This window comes from Gymnogyps californianus, chromosome 4 (assembly GCF_018139145.2).
Source record: "Gymnogyps californianus isolate 813 chromosome 4, ASM1813914v2, whole genome shotgun sequence".
Taxonomy (NCBI): domain Eukaryota; kingdom Metazoa; phylum Chordata; class Aves; order Accipitriformes; family Cathartidae; genus Gymnogyps; species Gymnogyps californianus.
The window spans coordinates 67,460,277-67,483,285 of NC_059474.1; the positions used below are offsets into that span (position 1 = coordinate 67,460,277).

The following is a 23,009-nucleotide window of genomic DNA, read 5'->3' on the forward strand; positions in this document are numbered from 1 at the left end:
TCCTATTGAAGGAGCTCCAAACGGACTAAGCTGATCTAAGTCAGAGCTGCTGTAGTCCTTTTTCCCTCCCACTGAAGAGATGCATGTTTTGTATCAGTATCAGTGTTCACCTGGATCTGTGGAAAGCAGGCTTGGGGAGTTAAACCAGCTCAAAACTATGATGGTGCTGCTGCTGCTGATGATGCAGGAACCCTGCCAGCTCAGCTGTGCAGGAGGAGTGTGAGAACATGGTCTGAGCTGAGGAAGGTCAGCATCAGTGTAAATTGGATTTAGCAGCCCGTGCAAATTTTTTTAGGTCTGTTGTGCCTTTCCATTTTGTAAACTGGAGTCACATGATTTTCCGATTCTTAGACTGGCAGGATCTTAAAAAATATTTGGGTTTGTCTGGGTTTTCTGCTGGAGTCAATGGGACTTACCTTCCTGCTAATGATGGATTGGGAGAGGAAGGCGTAATTTACTCAGCTGCAACATTTCCTTATGGAGCTAGTGCTCACAAAATAGTTCAAATGTATAAGCAGCTGTAAGGAGAATAGATAAATCATTCTTTACCATATAGCACATTAATTTTTGTCATGCAGACACCATCTTGGTGATAATTAATTTTTTATTTGTAATGAAAACTATGTTATGTGAGTAAATGTAGAAATTACGCAGAGAAGTGTAATGTAGCGGACATTTACAAGGTGAAGTGACATGCATTCACAGATAATTTTTTCAACAGGTAAATGATTTGAAATTAAATATGTGACGTTGTTTTCCATAGAAACATACTATAAAAACAGTGGTTCAATCTGATTAAGTAGTTTATAGATGCTGTGGGCCACATAATTATCTACCTATACACAATACCTCAAGCTGTAACATGCAGGCAAGTCTCCTTTCAGTAACTTCCACTGCTTTGTCTCTTTAGAAATCTAAATTCATTGGCTCTGCAAACAGAAGTATTTACTTCATTTCTGTAACTACACCTCGAGTCACTTCTAGTCAGCTTTCTGTCTCAACACTTTCCTGAAACTCCTCTCAGCTAGCCAAATCTTGGAATGTCTTCCACTCTTTTCTCTCCTTTATTTTCTTTATACCACTGACACTTTCAATTCAATCTTTCCTTTGAAATAGTATGTTTTGCAGGGTTTGGTGAAACATTCTTCTAATTTTCTGCCCACCTCTCTACTTAACTCTACAGCATCTCTTTCAGTATGTTGTTTTTCATACTCTGAGAATCCAGGGGCTTTCTGTCTGCCCCTAAAGGACTTTCCCTCTGCACTGCATCCACTACCATTTTTATATTGGTGACTTATTTCTGACCCATCTCCTGCAACTACCAATCTTGGTTCTCATCACCCATTTTGGCAGTCCTCCTGTCTCTAGCTTTACCATCCCCAGACTGTGTATCTCTCCAGATCATCTGTATTGCCCATCATACCCTTTCAATCCTTTTACTGTCTCTTTCCTTCTTGCTAAATTACATTGTCTCTATTCATTATCTTTGAGTTTCTTCCACAGCTTTACTTTCATCCTATGTACTTTTACCTCTACTACATCATCAGTATTCTCTAAGCCTCTCTAATGAAAACAAATTTGATGAGTGCTATATTTGTGCCTCTCCTGTGCCTGACAAGATGATATCCTTCTTGAGACAAGCTATATGGGAAACTGCTCCCTTTTACACATCCCTTCTAAAGCTGGAGTCAAATTAAATGTCTCATGAAAATAATTAATTCATAATGTTCAGGGAAAAGGCAGTTGAGGATAGCTGCGTATTCTTTCTTTTCCCTCTCATTTAATGTTGCTTGTCTTTGATTGTAAGTGCTTTGAATTTGGGATTGCATCTGTACACAAGTTTGGAAAGTGACTAGCACAGGATGCAGATAATAATTTTTAGAAAAGATTCTCTTGACTTATGAAGAACAAAACCCATCATCATCATAAAATATTTAAGATATTACTACTTGCTGTGTTTAGTACATACAGCCAAATAACTGTTAGCTGTCTTCTCCAAACAGTGCATTGTTATGGTGATTTTTATTAAAACGCTTGAAAATTCACATGATTCTCCCAATTTAGAATCCAAATAGACATCATTAAGCCAACAAGCTCTTAAAGTGTAAATATCACCCAGCACCTCTAAGTTACCAAGCAGAAGACAACATTGTTTCTGAGCATTGAAAATTTTTTCATCTGGGCACCAAAGAAGGGATAAAGGAAGGAAGGTGGCCCCTTCAAAAAGATGAAGTAAACAGGAGAATGAAAACTCCCTCTTATTGCATCTTGAACAGAGGGTTGGTGGGGGAGGAAGTCACAAGCTTCAAGGAGCCTACAAGAAATTCAGATTATGCATAAACCACTTGAGGAAGGTCTCAGATGATACTAATTGTCATAGAACTGGTTAAAAGTTACCTCCCTTGCTTACTTTACCTTCCATCACCCATGATTATTAAATAATTACTAACATATATCCAGATGGAGAGGGGCAGTCCAGGCATAGCTTGAGCACATTAGCCTACTGTATTTGTGCTGTGGAAAGATGTGGTCAACTTGCTTGTAGCAGTTTGGAGAAGCATGTGCCACCATACAGAGCAGCACAAATGTGGCTTTTGTTGGGGTGCAGCGCAGGCCAGCAGCTCCCAAAGGAGAGGAGCCAGGACCTCGCCGGGGACCACCAGCAGGTCCCATCCCTTCACCCCAGTGAGGGGAGCGGGGCAGCCCAGGGCTGCCATCACCAGGTAGGGACACAGGGATGGGTTACACTCAAGGCATGGCAAGGAAGCCATGCTGCGAGGGTGTCCTTCCCCAGGATTGTGCTTGGGGTACTCATTTGTGAGGTGGTGTGGCCATGTCAGGATCATGCATGTTATCCGCTGGGTCCCTGGGCGGGGGCCCAGGAAGGCACTGCAGGGCTATCTCAGAACGTACAGTGGGGAGAACTTAAGATGGATGGATGAGATGTCGGGCACAGTTTATCAAGGACACTTTATTTTCAGGGGAGTGAGAGAAAAGGGAGAATTTTGGTGTCATTTGACACCAAAGTGGGAACTTGTTTGTGTCCTTAATTGAAGCTAGAAATTCTGCGACACTGAATGCATTGATACACATGACCCATTTCTTTTTGAATCTGTCTTACAAAACCTCTCCCCCTTTGTTTTTTTTTTCTGCTCAGCTGCTACCCTTCTCAAGTCTGGTCTGTGCTGTCTGTTTCAGCACAGAGACTCGTTCTCTCTACAGCCCCTTCCTACTGGTTCCAATAGGAACTAGCTTAGTTATAAAAGATCTGTAGGATATTTTCACCTACTGATAAGAGTAATTGAGGCCTTGTGAATCCTTGTGAATGCACCCCTCTTTTGTGGTATTACAGCCTGTGGCAAAACCAGGCACAGAATTTAGATGGAAGAAGGACTCTCTAAAATACTGTGTAATTACTACAGTAATTCTCCTCTGCTGAACTACCTATAGATATGTGTGTAAAATGATTATCAATTAAACTTTTCTTCATTAAAGCTCCAGTAATTTTATCTACGTGAGCATTACAAAATGCACCAATATAGTGATCCTTGTTAGAACAGGGACCTACACTGTATGTGCTTTAGATAAGACTGGGATCTCTGTACTTCATATCTGTGAGCTACCAACCATTCTGTGGGTGTGATAGAATACTAAATAGCAGTAACATATTTAAAATATAATTACAAGTATTTGACTACATTCATCCATGGCATAATGGGGCAGCTGTATTATTAGGCTGTCCTTAGGAAATTGAATTACTCGAATAAATGGAAAGGACTGTTATTTAAATGAAAGACTATTTGCATAAAATAGGCCAATGCTAAGTGACCAGCTGTTAAATAGGTGTAAAATCTAATCTGAAAGTTCTGGGTCAAGGATGGATGGGTTCTTGCTAAAGATTTTCGTATTTGGGCACTTAGCCGATATATAAAAATTTTGCAGTCAGAAGAAGCTTCAAGATCTGAAAACTGCAGCTCAATTTGTTCATTTTCCTTTTTCATATTTTTTTATTTAAGAACAAGCTAGTGATTGTCATTCAACAAAATCAACAATTTCTCTCAAATGGAAATAAAGAATAAAAAGTCAGATGATGCACCTCCATTTCATAAGGAAAATGAAGGGAAATGTCACTGTTGGACTCCTGGCATTTCTGAGATAACTAAGTGTTTATTTCACTGTTATCTTATTTGATATCAGGAGCTTGGAGATAATTCAATGCAAAAGAAATAATTAAAAACTATCATCATCTTAATAACATATGTATTCACTTTATCAACAGAAATGCAATGAGTCCGTATCTTCCCAGCAACTTTCCATACCTTATTGCAGCTGGGGCTCAACTCAGACTCCTGTGAGTGGTCCTTCTATTTTGGAAAATAATGCCAACTCTTACGACACCAAAGCTTTTGGAAAGGCAAGCTGGAAAAGAGTTTTTCAGCAAGATTCTTGTTTAGAAGAAAGGTTGTACAAGTTACCTGAAAGACCACTTTCTGTAACGCTCAGCCTTATGTTCCCTGAGAAGGCTGTCAAAAGTTATAAGGCTTACATCTACGTATCTCCACAGCACGCTATGGAGCAAGAAGGTGAGAAGTTTTTCCTTTCACATATAATTTTTTAACCAGGAGGGAATTCAGCACTTTACTGTTTGCCCACTGCTGCCTTTTTTGTCATGAGGCCACATTCTCATGTGATTGGGCATTGGTACTTTTCCATGTCCATTAATAGATTTATGCAGCTGATGAGCTACGTTATAATCTTCTTGGTCTGTAACTATAGTGTAGCTTGGTTTATGAATAACACACACTAGCAAAACTGCACAGTGAAAAAAATCTTGAACAGAGCACAATCTTGGAAAGGTTTTTTTGTTGTTGTTTTCTGTGTCTCACAAGTAACTTCTGCAGAAAGCAGATAATTTGGATATAAAATATTAATTTGCTAAAAGCTCAGTTTCCATCAAAATGGTATCTTTTCAGCTAACAGCTTTTTATATTGAATATTACCCTTATTTGTTTTCTCACAATGACTCTCTGAGTCACTCAGATGTGGAAGAAAGTGAAGCAAGAAGTCATGTGAATCATGTGACTGTTCTGTGGCATTCATGTGATGTCATGTGATTGGTCCTTGTTTGGGCTCAATTTATTTATTCCATGATGTGGAAGGGAACTTCACTTTTTGTGAAGTTAAGGAATTTTTTTCACTGGAGATCCTGAACTCTGTATGTCAGAAGGGGACACATTCTCCACACATCTCTCTCTTGATTTTGCTTTGAAGACTGGAATTTAATACCCTTTTAAACATGAATGTCCTGACTTCGTGTGTTCCCCTGCCATCTGCTAAAAAAGAAAAGTACTGCAATAATAGACATCATAGAAATGTCTCCAGCATTTTCAGACCTAGCCAGCTGATAAGTTTAACAACTTTCACTAGTTCTACTTGAGGTAAAACAAAACTTATATAGGGTTATAAAGGGCTGCTGGATGCGTACCTCCGAAGGAACGTATCTGTAAGTCTGATTTTTCCTTTTCTGTAGAGCAAATGTTCAAGCCATTCAACACTGAGAAAACGGTTTGCATTTTGGGGAAAATGCTTCCAAGCTTTACTCCTTTGGCCTTGTCAAGTATTTATTTAGAGATAAAAGGAATGAAGCCACTAAATACTGCAGGATATAAACCAAATCCAGCTTCCTGTCATTTTTAACCTATAGACTTTAATCTGTATTCTGTTGTCGTGGTTTAACCCCAGTCAGCAGCTAAGCACCACGCAGCTGCTCCCTCACTCCCCCCTCGCTCCCAGTGGGAGGGGGAGGAGAATCGGGAGAGAAGGTAAAACTTGTGGCTTGAGATAAGAAGGGTTTAATAACTAAAGTAAAATATAATATTGACAATAATAATAATGAAATATAATAATAATAGTAATGAAAAGAAATATAACAAAAAAAGAAGAGGGGGAAAAAAAGAAAAAACCCCAGTGATGCACAATGCAATTGCTCACCGTGTGCTGACCGATGCCCGAGCAGTGGTTTGCCCCTCCCGGCCAACTCCTCCCCATTTATATACTGGGCATGAGGTTCTATGGTATGGCATATCCCTTTGGCTAGTTCGGATCAGCTGTGCCGGCTATGCTCCTTCCCAGCTTCTTGTGCACCTGCTTGCTGGCAGAGCATGGGAAACTGAAAAATCCTTAAGATAAGTGCTACTTAGCAACAGCTAAAATATCAGTGTGTTATCAACAGTATTCTCACACTAAATCCAAAACACAGCACTGTACCAGCTACTAAGAAGAAAGTTAACTCTGTCCCAGCCGAAACCAGGACATCTGTACAGGTGGCCCAAGTTCCACAGTACTATGAAATTTGGCAAGTTCTAAGGGAAAAACACGATCTTTGCAATTTAATAAGAATGTTGAGAAAGTCTACCTGGCAATTCTGAAACCCCAAAGATCCACTTTTACATTTAGATATGTTATTTCCTTTTTTTTTCCCCATCAAGAAAGAGAGTACCTACTTTTGGTGGATTGCACCTCATTTCAAACACTCTGAATCAAACCAGCTTCTCCATAAGTATCCATCTAGATATTTAGATCGATAACTAAATGTATTTATCTGAATTTAGATATCTAAATATCTAGAGTCAAACCACAGCAAACAGGATTAAGTAGAGGAGACTGATACTGTGATATGTAGGTGAATATGTAAGTGACCACTTGGTAAAAGGTGACATGGAATTTACACTGGTTCATTTCATTAGCTAAGTTTGGGCCCAACAAGGAGATGTTGACTGATACCTGCTATCTTATTGAAGTATGTGCGGTTAAGTAGTTCTCTCCAGACATGAGAGAAAATGAGAGCATTTCTGGAGAGAGGGTGTCTAGGGCAAAGTTGTTTCTACAGAGAGAATCCCTAAACAACAAGGAAAAGTGAAGAAAAGAATCTCTGAACAACAACAAAAAAGGGGAAACAAATCTGAAATTTCTATTTTCATGAACTCGTACTTTCTTCCAGTTTTGGTGCCCTATTCCTTGAGTTAGTCACACAGCAATAGCTTAGATTATCTCTTTTTCTGTGTGTCTTTATTCTTGTACTGGTAAAAGTGCAAAATGGACAATATTAACTCTTCTCTGCCTAGTTAAAATTCCAGTTCTCTAGTACATAATGAGCCAAGACAGCTCTTAGATTTTTACTTTCTCCCCTAAAGAAAGCTTTCTTACACCTTGAATTATACTTGCCAAAATGAACAGAGTTATTGGGTTGCATCTCTTCTAATATTTTCTTAATTTAGGAGCCCTTTCTTCTGGAGTACAAGGATAAGATAGCTACAGAAAGGATAGCATGAGCATAACTATATTAGCACACTGTGGTAAATTTTCATGCTCAGCATGAAATCCCTGTTTCTGCATGTTGGAGTAGGCTTGAGCTGCTACTCAGAAAAGGTTCAGGGACTTCTAAAAAAATAAGACCTCCTGAGTGTGTTCGCTCACCTAACTGAATATTTCAGTAGGCTTAATGCAATTATTAATCAGAGCGGGACTGGCACAGAATGTGTGAGTAGTCCCACTTTCTTTGCTATGTTTATAAAACTGCCCAAATTCCATTAAATAAACTTTTCCTTAAAATAATAATTTTATAACTTCCTGTAACCTTCAGCACTAACCTTTTTTAGATACTTGTGAAATTAGATCTCCTGAGCCATCCATGATAACATCAGAAATGTGTAATGCATTAGCATTGTATTTGTTTAACCGCATAAATACAGGCAAGCAGATTTATTCATTTTAGCCCTTGGTAACAGCAGTCTTTCAGAGTGCTCTCATCCCCATTAAGTCTTTCTAAAGACACTGTTGTTTTTTTTCTAAATGTAAGTGGCAAAGAAAAGTATCCTAGGCATGTAATTTTAGTAGTATCTTCTTCCCTTATGACTCATTACTGCTGAAATCAACACAGCTTGGGATGTGCTCAGGAACTTCAGTACCTCTTTAATGTTTTCAAATAGTAACATCTGTGCATGCTTATGACTTCATGCTCTGCCTTAGCATTAGTCTTGGGCAATGTTTCTGGCTGTTAAATGGTTGTACTTTTGGAGAGTAAGGTTCCTGCACATTGCGAGAAGCAAGAGAATTACCATTATTGAATATTTCATTGAGCAGAACAGCAGCAATGCTGCAGAAAGAGACCTACTTTTATCAGAACAATACAGGTTTGTTTAGAACTTGCACCGTATATTCAAAGGTAATTGATACGCATTTTTCGCCCCCCCACCCCCCAGTCATGACCAAACCCTTCCTTTCACTTTCTACCTTCATTTAGAGACAATAATGCTTCTGGATTTGAACGCCTCTGGATCTTCTTGCAGACCAACTTATTTTAGCTTGCCATCTACCGTGATGGCTGGCTGAGGGCAGAAGAGATACAGAGGGGGAGAAAAGACAGAGGTGAAGAAAAGGCTGGCTTGAAGATAGATGGTGAGAATAGGAGAGAGTGGATCTCAGGGAATGGTAGTGACCTAAAACACCCCTGCTTTAGGAGATGGCTGAAAAGGAATCTAGCAGTGGAAGCCTGCAACCATTCTTGCTTGTACTTACGTAAATGTGTATTTGTATAGAGGCTCTATAAGAGAAATATCTTAAAGGACAATTACACATAGTCTTGATGAACCTTTTGTCATCACCTGACACTGTATCTTGTGTACTAATATCAGAATGGCTGATCTTTGAACAAAAAATACAATGTACAAATTGCTAGACGTGAAGCTGCAGTCTGGCAGGACTGCTGGTTTTGCTACTCTAGACAAAGGGCAATTATACTAGATCGATTTCTGGAATGCTTTCAGGATAATTATCTGTGTCTGACTGTACTCCATCACTATCTTGCGCTACATCTTTATATAGTGTATTCAAAGTTCTGTGGCATCTAGATATAGCAAATAAATGAGCTATCTTTTAAAGCTCAAAGTGCTAATAAAACTGTGAAGTATGAAATGAAAGTGCCAAAATGTGAGAGAGATGTTGCAAACTTGCATGCAAAGAGGAAAGACAATATCAGCTGGAAAAGCCATGGGATTAATGCTAATATTAAGTCTTCTCATAAAAGTTGTGTACCTGGCATTTGGAATGGTAGTGTACTGCATGCTGGGGAAGTTACAGATGTCCTGTAAAGCCTTTCCATGTACTTGATGATACATAAAGAAATCTTGAAAGGTTTATGCCAAAGACAGAATTTTTCTGCTTGGTTTCTATATGTGAAATTCAAATTCTCCAAGGAAAATTCTCTGTTGATTGGGGAGCTAATGACATGTTAATAATCACAAGAACAAAGAGACTGAAAGATGTACAACTCAGAGGAGAATGGGTTTAGGGTCATTCTGTTTAAAACAGAGTTTGCAAAAATGCATAAATGTATTGAACACAAAACTGAGGAAATATCCAAAATAAAGAGAAGACCAAAAATATGCAGCCTGCCTAACTCCCCCTGTGGAATATGTGAATTTACTTATGGCACTGAAACTGGAAAAACTTTTACCTGTGTTAAATGAACCTGTACGCATTTTAAATACAAAAGAGGAAAGATCTTTGATTTCAAAGTGATATATTATAAAGTACGATATAAATCAGGGGGAATTTTATATTCCTAAGCTGGTACAAATCAAGACATCAGCACTGCTACTCTGGGTTTGGCACTCCGTCTACTAGAGATACATGCTTTGGTGGTATTTTTTTCTGTCTTATACTTGAGTGTGCTAAGGCTATACAGGCGTATTGCCAGGCTAATGGGAGTGAGCTGTTGCTGGGTGCAAGTTGCATGGGCTGCATTGCATCTGCTGCAGTGAGGTGAGAGCAGCTCACAGGACGAATTGGAATTGACTGATTTCTGAATCCCCTTATATTCATTACTTTCAAATTAGAGTTCACACTTGTATTCCACTTCGTTTTACTGAAATTAAGGGACTTCATTTGTTTTCTTCCCAGTGTTTTGTTTCTCTCTGAAAAGTATGAGTGTTTGTAAGAGAGAGACTTAAATAATGATCTGTTTGCCAGTGTGCTGAACTGGCATGGTGGGGCTTGGAGGAATACGCATCTTTGGTTCTACCTCACCCATAGCGTACTGTGGTATGATTACGTGGGTGCTAAAAGAAACAGAAAGCTTCCAAATTCATCTGTCTGTGTGTGTGAACACAGTACAAAATGTAAAACATTTTTAAAACTTAGAATATGTTAATTTGGGGAAGTAAATGGGAAGTAAATACAGAGGGAATATTTTTATTGTTTAAGGAAAGCTTCTGAAGGGAGCGAGGGGAAAGAAATGGTACTTGTAGTGTACATATTTGAAGGCTATTGAATGTTTTTGCTATCTTTGGTACTTTTAAAACAATTGCTGTATGTGTACATTCCTAATAAGATCTTTTCTAAAGCAATTTTTATGCTTAAAAGTGGTTTAGTTTTCTCCGTGCTTGTGAATATAAAACAGAGCTATGTGGAGTGTGTGGTCCACTTGCATAATGGTTTGGAGTCCAAAATTAAATGCAGAGTGACATTGGAGATGTCTGTTTGCAGTATGTGCATATGTTTGTAGTTTTCCTGAGAAGTTTCTCATACTCTTGTAGAAAAACATGATGACTTGGTGTCTCTCTTGAGCTGGCTGTGCTTGTATATATAGAAATAAATATATTTTAAATCTTTGTTATATCACTTACTTTTTTCATAGAGAGAATAAGTATAACAGAGTTGGTGTCCGGGATTGACTCTGTGAGTAAAGCTTTGGAGAATGAGAAAAAGGAGAACTTCTCATCTCTCAGGTAAGACTTGGGATAATTGACTGGACTACTAATTGTTTTTCCTCTCAAAGCCAAATAAGAAGTTGACTCTGCCTTTTTACAGGTTATATGTTATATTTACTGTAAATTTCTTACTGTAAATTCTTTGAGAAATTATAAAGTTCTACAACATCTAGGAATAAAAGTTCTGTTTGATTGCTTGTTTACATTTATTGTTATGGAGTTCACTATTGCCTCTTCAATATACAGATTATTCCCAAGATCTCACTGAAAAATGTAGGATAAGCTATCTTTCCAACGATACGCTTTAAAGACTTTAGTTCTTATAGTAAGAAGAACTGAACCTTCCTTTTTATATGCATAAACTTACTAGTTTAAATTCCCAATGTTTTTTCTCATTGATTTTAGTGGTCAAACTCATATTTACATCCTGTGATCTCTGGTCAGGCCCTATACCTAAACTAAAACACTACAGAAACGTAAACTTAAAAAAAAAAAGAGAAAAAATGCACTTATATAATTTTTAGAGTATCTACTTCACCTTTTTAAAACATCAGTTATGCAATAACCTACCATATCTACAAAAAGAACAAGATCTTTGGTTGCCTTGACCTAAACAAGTTGGTGATCATTTACAGCAGCTGAAGATCTGACCCAGTTCTGCTCCCAAAAATCAGCTTTTTCCCTTTGTTCTGTTCCGATCAGCATGGCATAATCATTCTGTGGCACATTTCTCCCTTGTGGTAGCACCACTTCTTGTGAATCTGCATTGACCTGGGCTGCGCAGCTCTGAACTGTTTTGGTAAGTATTTACTCATGGCTGCAGCCCATGTGCTCTGATGAGATTATGTGTATGAACACATGCCCGCCCACCCACCAACATGAGTAACAGAGCACACTCTAACCCATTATGGATATTTATTTGCAATCTTGGCTGATACTTTGTGAACTGAATCTTCCCAAAGTTGCTTTATGCTTTTGATAGTTTTAAAGATTTCTCAAACATCCTTATTACCATTTCAAACACCTTTCTAATAATGCCTCAAAACTGTTGACAATAACTTCCTTTTATCATCTGAATTCTAGCACTTTAAGGAACATTCTTAGTGGAACATTTTCAATTTCAATTTGAGATTAAAATATTGGTGGAAGAATATAGAGATCTAAGTGTGTAGTTTTAGAGACTTATCATTTTATCTGTTTAGCTGGGTAATTATATTTGCCTTGCATGAGCACAATGAAATGGCTGCTCACAGAAAACAGTTTAGCCATATCAGTGAGCTTTGGCTGCTTCTATCCACATATCCTTAAAGGAAGACAAAATTATAGCTTATGAAAGACCTTTCATTTGCTTCTGCTTCCATCCAAAAAGAACAAACCTTAATATATTTACTAAAATATTTATTTGATGATTTTGAAGGGTTTCCACTGTTTAGTATCCCCTCTGCATCCCCCACTTCTTGTGTGCACCTAGATAGAAAAGAGAAATGGAATCATAATGAAGGGAGGAAGTAGGGAGTAACAAACAAAGAAGACCACTATAAAGCAGAAAAAGCAGGGGGCAAGGATGGCTATGTGCAAACGGATTTTGCATTGAGGTCTATAATCCTGAATTTTCGGGCTTCTTTTTTGATTACTTTGAGTTTACCTGCACCTTTGTGACAACATTTTGCAGACTCAACCCTGTTTACTGGCAATCCTTCTGTGTGCCTGTTACAGTCTCCCACACCTGTGGTTGCATTTGCACCTTCTCAAGTGTTTTCTAAGTGAAGGTAGTAACATGAAGACATTGCCTAGCTACTTTAAGGGCACACGCACATGCACTGCAATCGTATATATCTATTGAAGTGCGGAGACCTGGCTGAAAATAAGATTGATAGTGGCCCACCATCATCAGTAGTACATGAACATGAACCTTAAACTCAAAATCAATGGAAAATCCTATTCAGAATTTCTCTTTTGCCTTCTCTTACATCAGGCTCTTAAGATTCTTCAAGAATTCCAGGAAAGCTCATTTAGTCTCTCCAAATCCTTGTGAATTTATGTAAAGTTCCAGTGGTGACACTCCCAAGGAAAAATAAACTACAGCTATACTTGTGATTTCATCTTATGTTGCTTTCAGTGTAACCTCTTTTCAGCCTGAGTATCTCAAGTAACCTTTCCTTCACACTTGGAATTCACAAACAACTTAAGATCAGCCTCCTGATCACTGCTGGAGTACATTATAAGAGAACATGAGAGATTTAAAACTAGGGCATATAATCTGGATTTTATTTTTGGAAAGTGTAACATACCTCAGTAATAAAGCAGAGTTGGGCACTATGCTTCTGCATGATAACTGTTCTTGGTGGGTGTCACAAGGTCTTGGGGTAAACAAAAGGTTAAATACCTTTAACACTGATGAAATCTGATAAGCCTCTAGTAACTTTCCATACATATTGTATCCTAGATCTTCATGAACATGAATTTGGCTGTTAAATAAATAAAATAGGAAAAAACCCCCACATTCTTTACAAGATGGCATACTTAAATACCAAACTCAATTACATCCCTGAGTTGTGATAGTGATTTCCTTTCCATGAATTTCCTGTTGATCTTTTGGTAATATCTGGACCCTTGTGACCATGGTTGCACAGCAGATGTGGGAAAAAGTGCTCAAGTTTTAAAAGTACTTTGTGTTACTCTTGACTATGGCAATTCTTGATAGCCTTATTTCCAAGCCAGAGCTGAAACTGAACTGTGCCCATCCCATGGAGGCTCCTGTGGCTCTTAGTTATTTCACAACAGTTCTAGAAACTGGCCATGGGAACAAACTTGTTCCCTGGGATGAGTATGTTTTATGCATCCAGCATCATGCAAAATTAACCAGCGAAGCAGCTAGGTTAAAACATGTTAGATAAACTTATTTATGTTAATATAATGTATTTATATATTTAATGGAGCCCAAAAGCACAATCTCCATGACTGAATTAAAATTCAGCAAATCTGTGACTGGTACTCATGAACAGAGTAGTTTTCAGTAATTGATTTTTCAAATAGAATATACTTTTTTATTTCTGAAAATTACCCACCATGACAGCTGCACATCACATTGTTTTAATGGCAAAATAAATGAAACATCTGGAACTGACAGAATTACTCCACAGAGCATCCTGTGAACAGATGAGCAGACAGATTGGCATGGCTATGAAGAAGCAAAAGCCAGACCAGCCTGCTCCCACCCATCCAAAAGAGAATGAAGCTTCACAGAAGTCATTCTCCTTGTCTCACTGACACCTGTTATTCACATAACAGCTACAGCATATCTGTAGGCGATGCCACTTGCCCAATCTTCTTTACCAATATGGACAAATCTGTGTTTTGCAGTGCTACCATAGAAAATATTTGTTTACTTTCATTCTTTGACTTCCATACCTACAACACCAACATGAGTGGCAGCTAATTAAGTCACAATGACAGAAGTCAGTCTGTGAAGAACTAGAATGAAGCCATCAATTTATTTCCTGTTATCACAAAGCAGTTTTTAGATTGTAATGATTTTAAGCACATCTAATAAGAACAGCTAATTTAGAAATTAAAGACTCTAGCATTAAAAAGTCCGCAACCCAAAAGCTAGTGTTTATTCAAATGGTTAATTTTGACTTTTAAGTGTTTAAAAACATATTTGGAAGTGATGTTTTACATGGTATGAGACTTTAGCTTATAATGTAAGCTTGTAGAGATAGAGAAAAGAGAAAATTCGGCTTTGTTTTTATTTTTTTAAAGCAGATCCTTGGATTTACCCTGTGCTTCTCCTAGACCATATGGTATTCCTGGGTTTCGGATCACACACAAAGGTAAAGAGGACTAAATTCTGTTCTGGTACAGAGAGTACATATAATCTGATTAACCTATACTGAGTATTAGAAAAGAAAAGTTATCTTGAGTTTTTGGAGGGAGAGGTATTTTTTAAAAATCCCTCATGTTGAGTGTATTCTTTCTAATGTTTTGCAAAACTTCAAAAGGTTTACAATATTGATGCTAGACAAATTTAGATTTTTTTTTTTTTTTTTAATTTCAGAGTTTTTTGTAAATCCATGTATCTCAGGGACAACACTCCATATTTATCTCCTAATTCCCTCCTACTGAATGGGCTTTGCTAGCTTACTTGAAACCTTTATGCTCTGTCCTTCAAACCCAAAGTGAAAGGTGTCTGTTTTCCTGTGTATTTCCTGCGTATTTCTTTGTATACATGAGCACGTACCAAGAACTCGGCTGACTGACAGTACTATTGTCAAGTCCCATTGTGCCCCCTCCTGTCTTGAGCAGTTCTAGCATGCATCAAACCCCTTCCAAACCTTTCTTGGATACTTGGGCACCTCATCACCGTCAGTCCAAACAACAATCAAATGGCCTGGCCACAGCCTGTCCCCCAGGGATTTAGATACTGGCTTGAAAGCTTGGCTGATGGTTTTCCCATCAGTCAGGTTTCCCCATCAGGCACTTGGGTGTAGCTCTGGTCTGTGATCCTGAGACCTAACACCAGTTTCTATCTGCTCCAGCCTTGGCTCTTGATCCCGACTCTTGGATATGTCTCCTTCTGTCCTGCCTCCTGTCCCAGCTTGTTCCTGCTGCCAAATAGACAGCCTAATTCTGCTCCAGCCTTCTTTGTTTGACACCTCCATCTTGCAGGATGGATCTCATAACCCTCAGCTGAGTCTTCCCTTTGCCAGCATCGACTGCTTGAATCCTGACTTTAGCTTGTATTAGCTTTTCACTGGCCTAAGCTGCTGTAGTATAAGGGCCAGCTGAGAGCCTGAACCCCTATTCCTCTGTGGAAACTCACTAAAAATAATGTGACTGAAAAGAGATCTGCAGTAAAAGCTCCCGATTCAAAATTGGAGACTTAATGCTTTTGAGACCTAAGGAACTTACTCAGTTCCATCTCTTTCAGTCAAAGGGCACTGAGAAATAGAGAAAAACATCTGACTCTTGTGAAAATAAGACACTTATCTGACCTGAGTTTTCCTTGATAAACAGAAACAATAACAAAAATGTGTTTGCCATAAATGCTTCTTAGGGCTTTCACAGACTTAGCCGGGCTCTGAATCATGATAGTCACTAAACATTTTCTTAATCTACTGCGCTTAAAAGTCCCCAGGTAGACTGTTGCTAGCAGTAAAATGATCTGTCTGCTCTGATCTTCCTTTTTTCTCTGCTCTCTATAATCTTGGTATACAGAAATGTAAGACTATGAAAAGCCAATGGATTCTGAGACAATCAGGTATTGAGAATGAGTTAACATCTGTTCTGTCTTCCAATGCCTTCTGTTTAGGTCTTTTACACATTTCAAAATCTAAATTTTCATGCAAGCAGACAAAAAAGAACTGATTTAAGCTACTATCAATAGGATACTGCTGTCTCAATGAACGGGAATGTTTAGACTATATCCACAATGTGTTTTTGCAAATATTGTTTAGAAAGGCAAAGAAAGGCTCTAAAAACCTTTATTTGATTGTTCTTTAGGATTAAATTGCAGCATGACAACTTGCCTTAAACTGACTCAGTGGCAGCCTATAGTTGTCCACCCCCAGATCAGATCAGGCAGGGAGCTAGCTCTCAATTACAGTTTGTGCTTTGGTCCTCCATTCATTACAAGGAGGAAGCAATCTGTTACAGTCTATTCAGCACAGGATTACTTCTCCTTCCTAGCTGGTCCAGATCTGCTGGCCAACAAGGCTGGATATCCTGCTCCCACCACTCATGCTGTGCACATCACTGTATGCGATGAAGAGTAGAAACCTCTGTGGAGTCACTGATAGAGCTGTGACGCTATTCAGTGGAACAGAAAAATGTGAGACAATCTTGCAAAAAATTGTAACTGTCCTTTTTAAAGGACATAGTTGTTTTTACTTTGTGACAGTCTCCTATTTTGGTCTATTAGTCAGAAACATATACTCTGGTTCTTTGAGCTGATTAGTCAGAAACATATAATCTGGTTCTTCAAGCTGATATACATGAGTAAGCCCTAGACATGTGCAAATTTCCCTATGTGAATGCTGGCAGATTAGATTGCAGTGCTGGGGTCATGAATGAAAAGAGAGAGGAACATAATTTGACAGCATATTTTAAAACAAAATAAGTGATTATTTTATTGGTACTACCTGTACATTTGTACTATAGGTAGAGAAAGTTGAATCTGAGCATCAGCTCAGCTATGAGGTGATGTTTGTTACGTATCTTTATAAAAAAGCCTCATGATGATATCCTTGCAATGTCTGCAAAAATGTTGATTTCAAAGAAATAGTTTTTAAAAATCTGCTATTTAATGCTTTTAAAGCTTTTAAGTCCATGCATTTGTAAAAATATGATTTTTTTTTTTAAAATATACTAAAAGAAAGCAAACTGCAGGTTATCCCTCTCTGAGGTAAAAGTGATTCTTTCTTAGGCTTAGTGGATTTTATCATTAATAGTGATAAACAGTGGTGAAAATGGCTAGGAATATGCAAGAAAAATGTTTTCTAATAATTTATTCAATGATTAGTGCCAATATTCCTCAAACCATATTCAAGCAACTGTCAAACTAGCTGAATACCTAAGTCTTCAGTAAAAATAGTAAATTATTTGATTAAAAATGTCCGGATTAATTCTAAAATGTTTTTAGCAAATGACATTAGTCCAGCTGCCTTGTAAAGTAAGAGGACCAGAGCTTTTTCCATATCTTCTGGGAACAAAAACTGACTAATTCTGTAAATGTATGCACAGATTTGGTTGTATTCCTTTGAGTCTAAACTGCATATTAAATTATGAATATTGTCATTCCTCTTGTGGGAGAGGCTTGATACACTGTTAAAAAACCTAAATAATTCATTCAATTAAAAATATGAGGCAAGAGCTTTAAGGCTGTAGACAAACATCAATTCTTGTAGGTTAACATCAGTGTTTGTGTGTATATCACTAAGCATACATAAAAATACATTTGAACTCCTAAGATCTACTGATCCACTTTCCTTACAGATAGAGCAAAGTGGATACAGATACTTTGTTCATAGTATGGAATGGATATGATCTGTTTATTTGTTAATGCCAAATAGCAGCCTGCCTTTTTTGAAACATTAATAACAAGAAGAATATCTCTTATTAATGTTCTGTGAGCTTATTAACATAGCTCCTTACAGTATTTACATGACCCTCTGTTCATGAACCCTTAAGGTTCATACTACCATCTTGCATGACGGAGAGGCAACAAGTATTTTTGTCGGGTTTCTATCTGGCAGTCTTCCTCCAGGACTGTGGAGAGACATTCCACAAGAGCAAAAGTGTGCAAGTGAGGAGAGACTGAGGGAAGAGGAGTAGAAGTGCTTCTTTTGCTGTCTTCTACTCGTCTTTGTTGAATAAAGTTCATATGAGTAATAAGATATAGAGGAACTAGATGGGTTTAAGGTAGTGTAAACTGTGGAGAAGCCCTGATTCTTTTCTTCTGGTAGTCCACTGTGGCCTGCAAGAGCCTAAGGGGCCCACAGGTTGACCTGGAGCCTGTTTTTCATTCCTCCTCCTCTCAGCAAAAGTGTGAAATTTTTTGAACAGAACTTTGAGGCTGTTTTTTTGTCTTTATTTTCTGCTATAAGTTATTCCGTATATAAAGGCGATAGAATGCAGAATATTTCTCTTTCAATGAGCTAGATAGCTAAAGATGTGAGTTAAATCAAGGGTCTAGCTTATCTCTATCAGCCAAAAACAATCCAAGCCAAAGGAGCTGATGACAAATATGTGAGAAATCAAACATATTTGATGATAAGGAAATAATGCCAGAAACCTTGCATTGACTTGGTTCATCCTTATTCATGAACAGAGATGAGTCACAATCAGGCACTGGTTTGAACTTAGTTCAGCTTTTTCATTCTGTTGCCCACCTCTATTTCTGTCGTATGGAATAATGATTTTCTAGCAGAATACAAGGAGGCAAGTTGGAATTCAGTTTTTGTCTAGTAGGGTGTTTTGGGTTTTTTTTGTTGGTTTTTTTTTGTTGTTTAAAGATGCATATGCTTAGCAAAGAAAACTTTAGCTTCAATAGTTGAAGTTCCTCTAAGTAGCTGAAAACAGAGCATTGTAATGGAAAAGCGTTGATCAGTTTTCATGGGAAGGGCTTATGTTGCCCATTCATGCAAAAGCATGGTTGAAGAAAGACTCACTGAACATATTGGCAGCACTGTCAATGTTGAGTGAGGTGCTTCAAAGAAGCCATCTGTTTTTTACTTTGAAAAAATAATGCTATGATTGAAACTCTTGCAAGACCACTCATCTTTTATGGTTGGACTTACTCAATAAGGTAATACTGCTCTCTCCAGAATGGCTCATCCTGGCCAACATAGCCTGATTCATATTCTTGACCTTTCTTTTAATGCGTTGAAATAGCGAGCTTTTTCCAAGTCACTGTTAGTATATACGTTCTCATAGTTAGGCTATGACAGATCTGGTACTGGAAAGAAAATAGAAGCCCAGAAGCCATACATCTATAAATATCTGCTAAACCTATGTTTTCTACAGATAGGTCCTATATGAAAAAATTCATTAATATTGGCACTTCTGAATGCCCTGATGAAAATTAACTTTTACAATGAAAGTCAGTTTTCCTACCCTGACTTAACAGATGATGCTAATAAGAAATCTGTTTTCTGGATGAAAGACTTGGTGCAATAGAGGCCAGAAACTGAAAGGCCAAGTGTTGGATGGTACTGCTTTATCTATGACAGCTGAACAGTTTTGAAAATCTGATCTTCAGAGCTGAAGGGCTGCCAAAAGCTGGAGGCCTTTGTATGTTGCTCGGGCTCCCTAGTAAATAGGGGTTGCAGAATCACACTCTCTTTTGAGTTCACTCAGTGTGAAAACATCTGCACCCCCTTTTTCCTCTATAAAGGGACATTGGCTAGTTGCTGAGCTTCAGCAGAAGCATAAATCTAGCTCTAATTCCTTTTTGTGTCACCATTTTAGGTGATCTGTAGTCAGTCACACCTGACTAGAATGGAAAAAATCAAGGCTGGGATTCAATTTGAGTCCTCAATATAAATGGGTTTTTAAGAAACAATCAAATTACTCCTGTCTGCTTCAGGCACATTTACCTAATTCTTTCTTATTGTGCAAGAGAAATGGCCAATTTTTCTGTCAAAAAGAAAAAAAATAGTGTCAGATGAAGAGAAGTTATCCTTTTTAGATTCCAGCGTAACTGGTTTTCAATTACGTGCTCCTAAAATGGTGGGGCTATTGGTAATTAACACTATTACAAGTGTAAGTTCAAACCATCTAGCACAGTTTGTGGGGGTTACGTTTTATGATGGCTCACTTCCATCTTACAACAGGAAACTCTGGAACCGATTATTTGTCTTGCTTGATTCATCATGGTTCATGGTCATACATCGATCAGAAAAAAACATACTTGTTTAATAACATGAGAATACACAACTGATGGGGCTTTTTCATGGGAAAGCATGTGAAATGTTTCATTTCATAAAGGGCAGTGTTAGCTGGAAATAAGATTTGCAGGAAGGAAAGGAGAAGAAAGAGCTGTAGCACTGCAAATAAACAGTGCATTTTCAAATACAGCTTGAATCGTAAAATAAAAAAGGTGAGGAGATTTCACTTTCTAAGACAGGAAAACAATTTGACCTTTATGAAAGATATTCACACTATGTATTGCTCAGGCACTTTGATGCTTTGTTAATAAAATCAAAAGCTGTTTAGAGCAAATTAAAGTTATCTTGATTTTGAAGCAATTGAAAAAATGAGAACAGTTTGCAGCAGTGATAAAACAGACTTCTGCTCTCCCAATCAAGGCCATAGTTGTTTGAACTACAGTCTTTGTTCTTTCCTCTGTTTCTTCTGACCCAGTATTATTTCTTCATCGTCTTGTATTTTTGCATTCCAGTTTAACAGAAAAGCTTTGCTGAATGGAACAGGGTTTGTTTGGGACTACAGCTTTGTATGTATTTCTAAAGGGATTTGTAGGCAATCTTTATGAGCGCTGCTGTATTTTTAGTAGTCCTCTCACTTGCCTATTAAATATAGGGCTGAACAATAGTAATTACTGCACAAATACCAAGGTCCCAAAGTAGTGCCATTCACTTCAATGAAGAGCTGCTGTGAAAGCACATTTGAAAAATAACCCATGGTGACAAGAGATGGGGAAGAAGGGAAATAAACTGCAGTTCAAAGGGCTTTTTCTGAGGGAGCATAGTTCATTCATGCGTATACAAGATTCTTTTCCCTGTTGTTTGCATTTTCACTACAATAAAGTAGGCCCATGGAAGTGCCTTGTGGGCAGGAAGTGAATTCTTTAATGGAAAGGTTTATATGACTGAAGTAAAGAAAGGCCATGAAATAGGGTGTCGCTGGGAGGCTGGAAATGAGCTGGATCAGCTAGGAGGGGATCAGCTATACAAGGGGTAGCAGGGAGAAAATTAACTGTGGGATCAGACTTAGAGAGTAGCAGGTGGCAACAAAAGACCTGCAAGGTGTAGCAGGAGAGATGTCAAGGAGTGTCAGTGATGACACAGTATCTTTTCTGAACTGGAAACTTTAGGGCCGTCTTCCATCAATGTCCCTGTGCCAGTGCAATGACAGTGAGGGACCCCCAAGCTATTCAGGTGCATGCTAGTGTAACTTCTATTTTGTTTGTAAATCCAATATCACTTTGGTGAAAGTGAGCCGTTGTAGTGGCATAATATTTTCATTATTTGCAAGCACTAGTTGTACACTGCAATGGAAAACTCTATATTAATTTATTTTTTCAGGTTACGTTTCTGCTCTTTCAAGACTGCTGCAAACTAAGAACTGTTCTTTTTATTAAGCTTTTCCCTTTTTTAGAAATGAAAGTTTTCTTGAGAAAGTATCACTTGTCTAAGGATTTATTTTGTTTTTGCTAAAAAAATATATTTTTCTTATACCTTCAATTTTTTTCTGTGTTTATGGAGCTCACAATCTTTTTCTTTTAGGTTATAAAAGGAATTAGTGAAGAAATAAGGAAAGAGAAAAAGGCATATGTTTCCTTTTGTCCCAAAATCTTAAGAATATAGAAGATAGGACATTTGACATTGTTTTCACTCATTCCAGAATTTCACATTTTGTCTTTCTTTCATACATTATGTAGTCCAGATCTCAAACAAACTAATACTGTCCCAAGACAGGTCCACTGCTTGGTTCAGAAGACTGTGTCATCATTGAACTCTGGCATTAGGGAAAAAAAAAAAAAAAGGGTCAGTGGCTTTGCTCACATTTCCTTTTAAACAGGATAGCTTTGTAGATCTGCCTCATCCCATGTTTAACCAGTGAAGTACAATTCATCACAAAAAAACCCCAAACCCCACAACCCAAAAAACCCCCAGGCTTGCCAAAAATGCTGTCTGCAAATGCTATATGGGAACCTTATTTATAACTAGATTTCTGCCATTCGGGTTGAAGACTCCTTTCCCTTCCCTGGTGAGGTGTGGGTGTGCTAACCAAGCAGCTGAACTGGGTAAATGGTACTCTGATACCACAGGTACTTGGAAGAGATTTCAAGATTTCTAATGCACAAAAATAAAGCTGATGAGACCATCATGATGTAAACACTTAATATTCTTCTTAACACAAGCAGGAAATAAGACCAACTTTCAGATGTATTTCTTGAATTACTGTGGTTTTCTAAGTGCCCTTGAAATGTGTTGCATGTAAATAAATCTGTCCTCTGGGTGGGATAACCAGACTAACAAACACATGCATTCTTGATTCTTCAAAGCGATTGTTTTACTTGCCAATATCAAATTCAATTCTAAAGCCTAGGAAAAGTTTAAGGACATATAATTTCAACATATCTTCTGCTTTTTTTGACTAAAATGTAAAACAGAGTCTGACTTGTTTATGATTTGAAACACGCTTAGAAAAAACACACAACTTTAATTGAGGGTTAATTTATTATAACTCTAGTATGGGCCCGCTCAGTTGCAGTATATAGCAGCTTTACCACAGGACATTTTATCAGGGTTTGTGCTAAGCAGACAACACCATAATAGAAAGTTCAGTTTGCAGAGAGCATGTTTATTTCAAGTATTTCATGCATGTAGATGTTTTCAACATGAGCTGGCAAAAACACTTTACATAAAATGTGCAACAATGCAGCTACCTTTCCTAAACAAAACAAGGTTGTTCTGTTTGCTTGTTAAGTCAGCTTTAGCAGTTCTTAGAAATGTCATTTATTAAATGTCAAGCTAATTACTTGTAATATCAACCCTG

General features: G+C 37.9%; 1 protein-coding gene across 1 annotated transcript in view; it reads left to right on the forward strand.

Annotated features, from left to right (window-relative positions):
• The first annotated feature begins 4,258 nt into the window (after positions 1-4,258).
• The window catches only part of IQCM (IQ motif containing M), a 106,282-nt gene continuing 87,531 nt past the window's right edge, over positions 4,259-23,009 (forward strand). Inside the window, 3 exon segments of the mRNA XM_050896410.1 lie at positions 4,259-4,583; positions 10,697-10,787; positions 14,532-14,602. Coding sequence (XP_050752367.1) covers positions 4,259-4,583; positions 10,697-10,787; positions 14,532-14,602 — 487 coding nt within the window.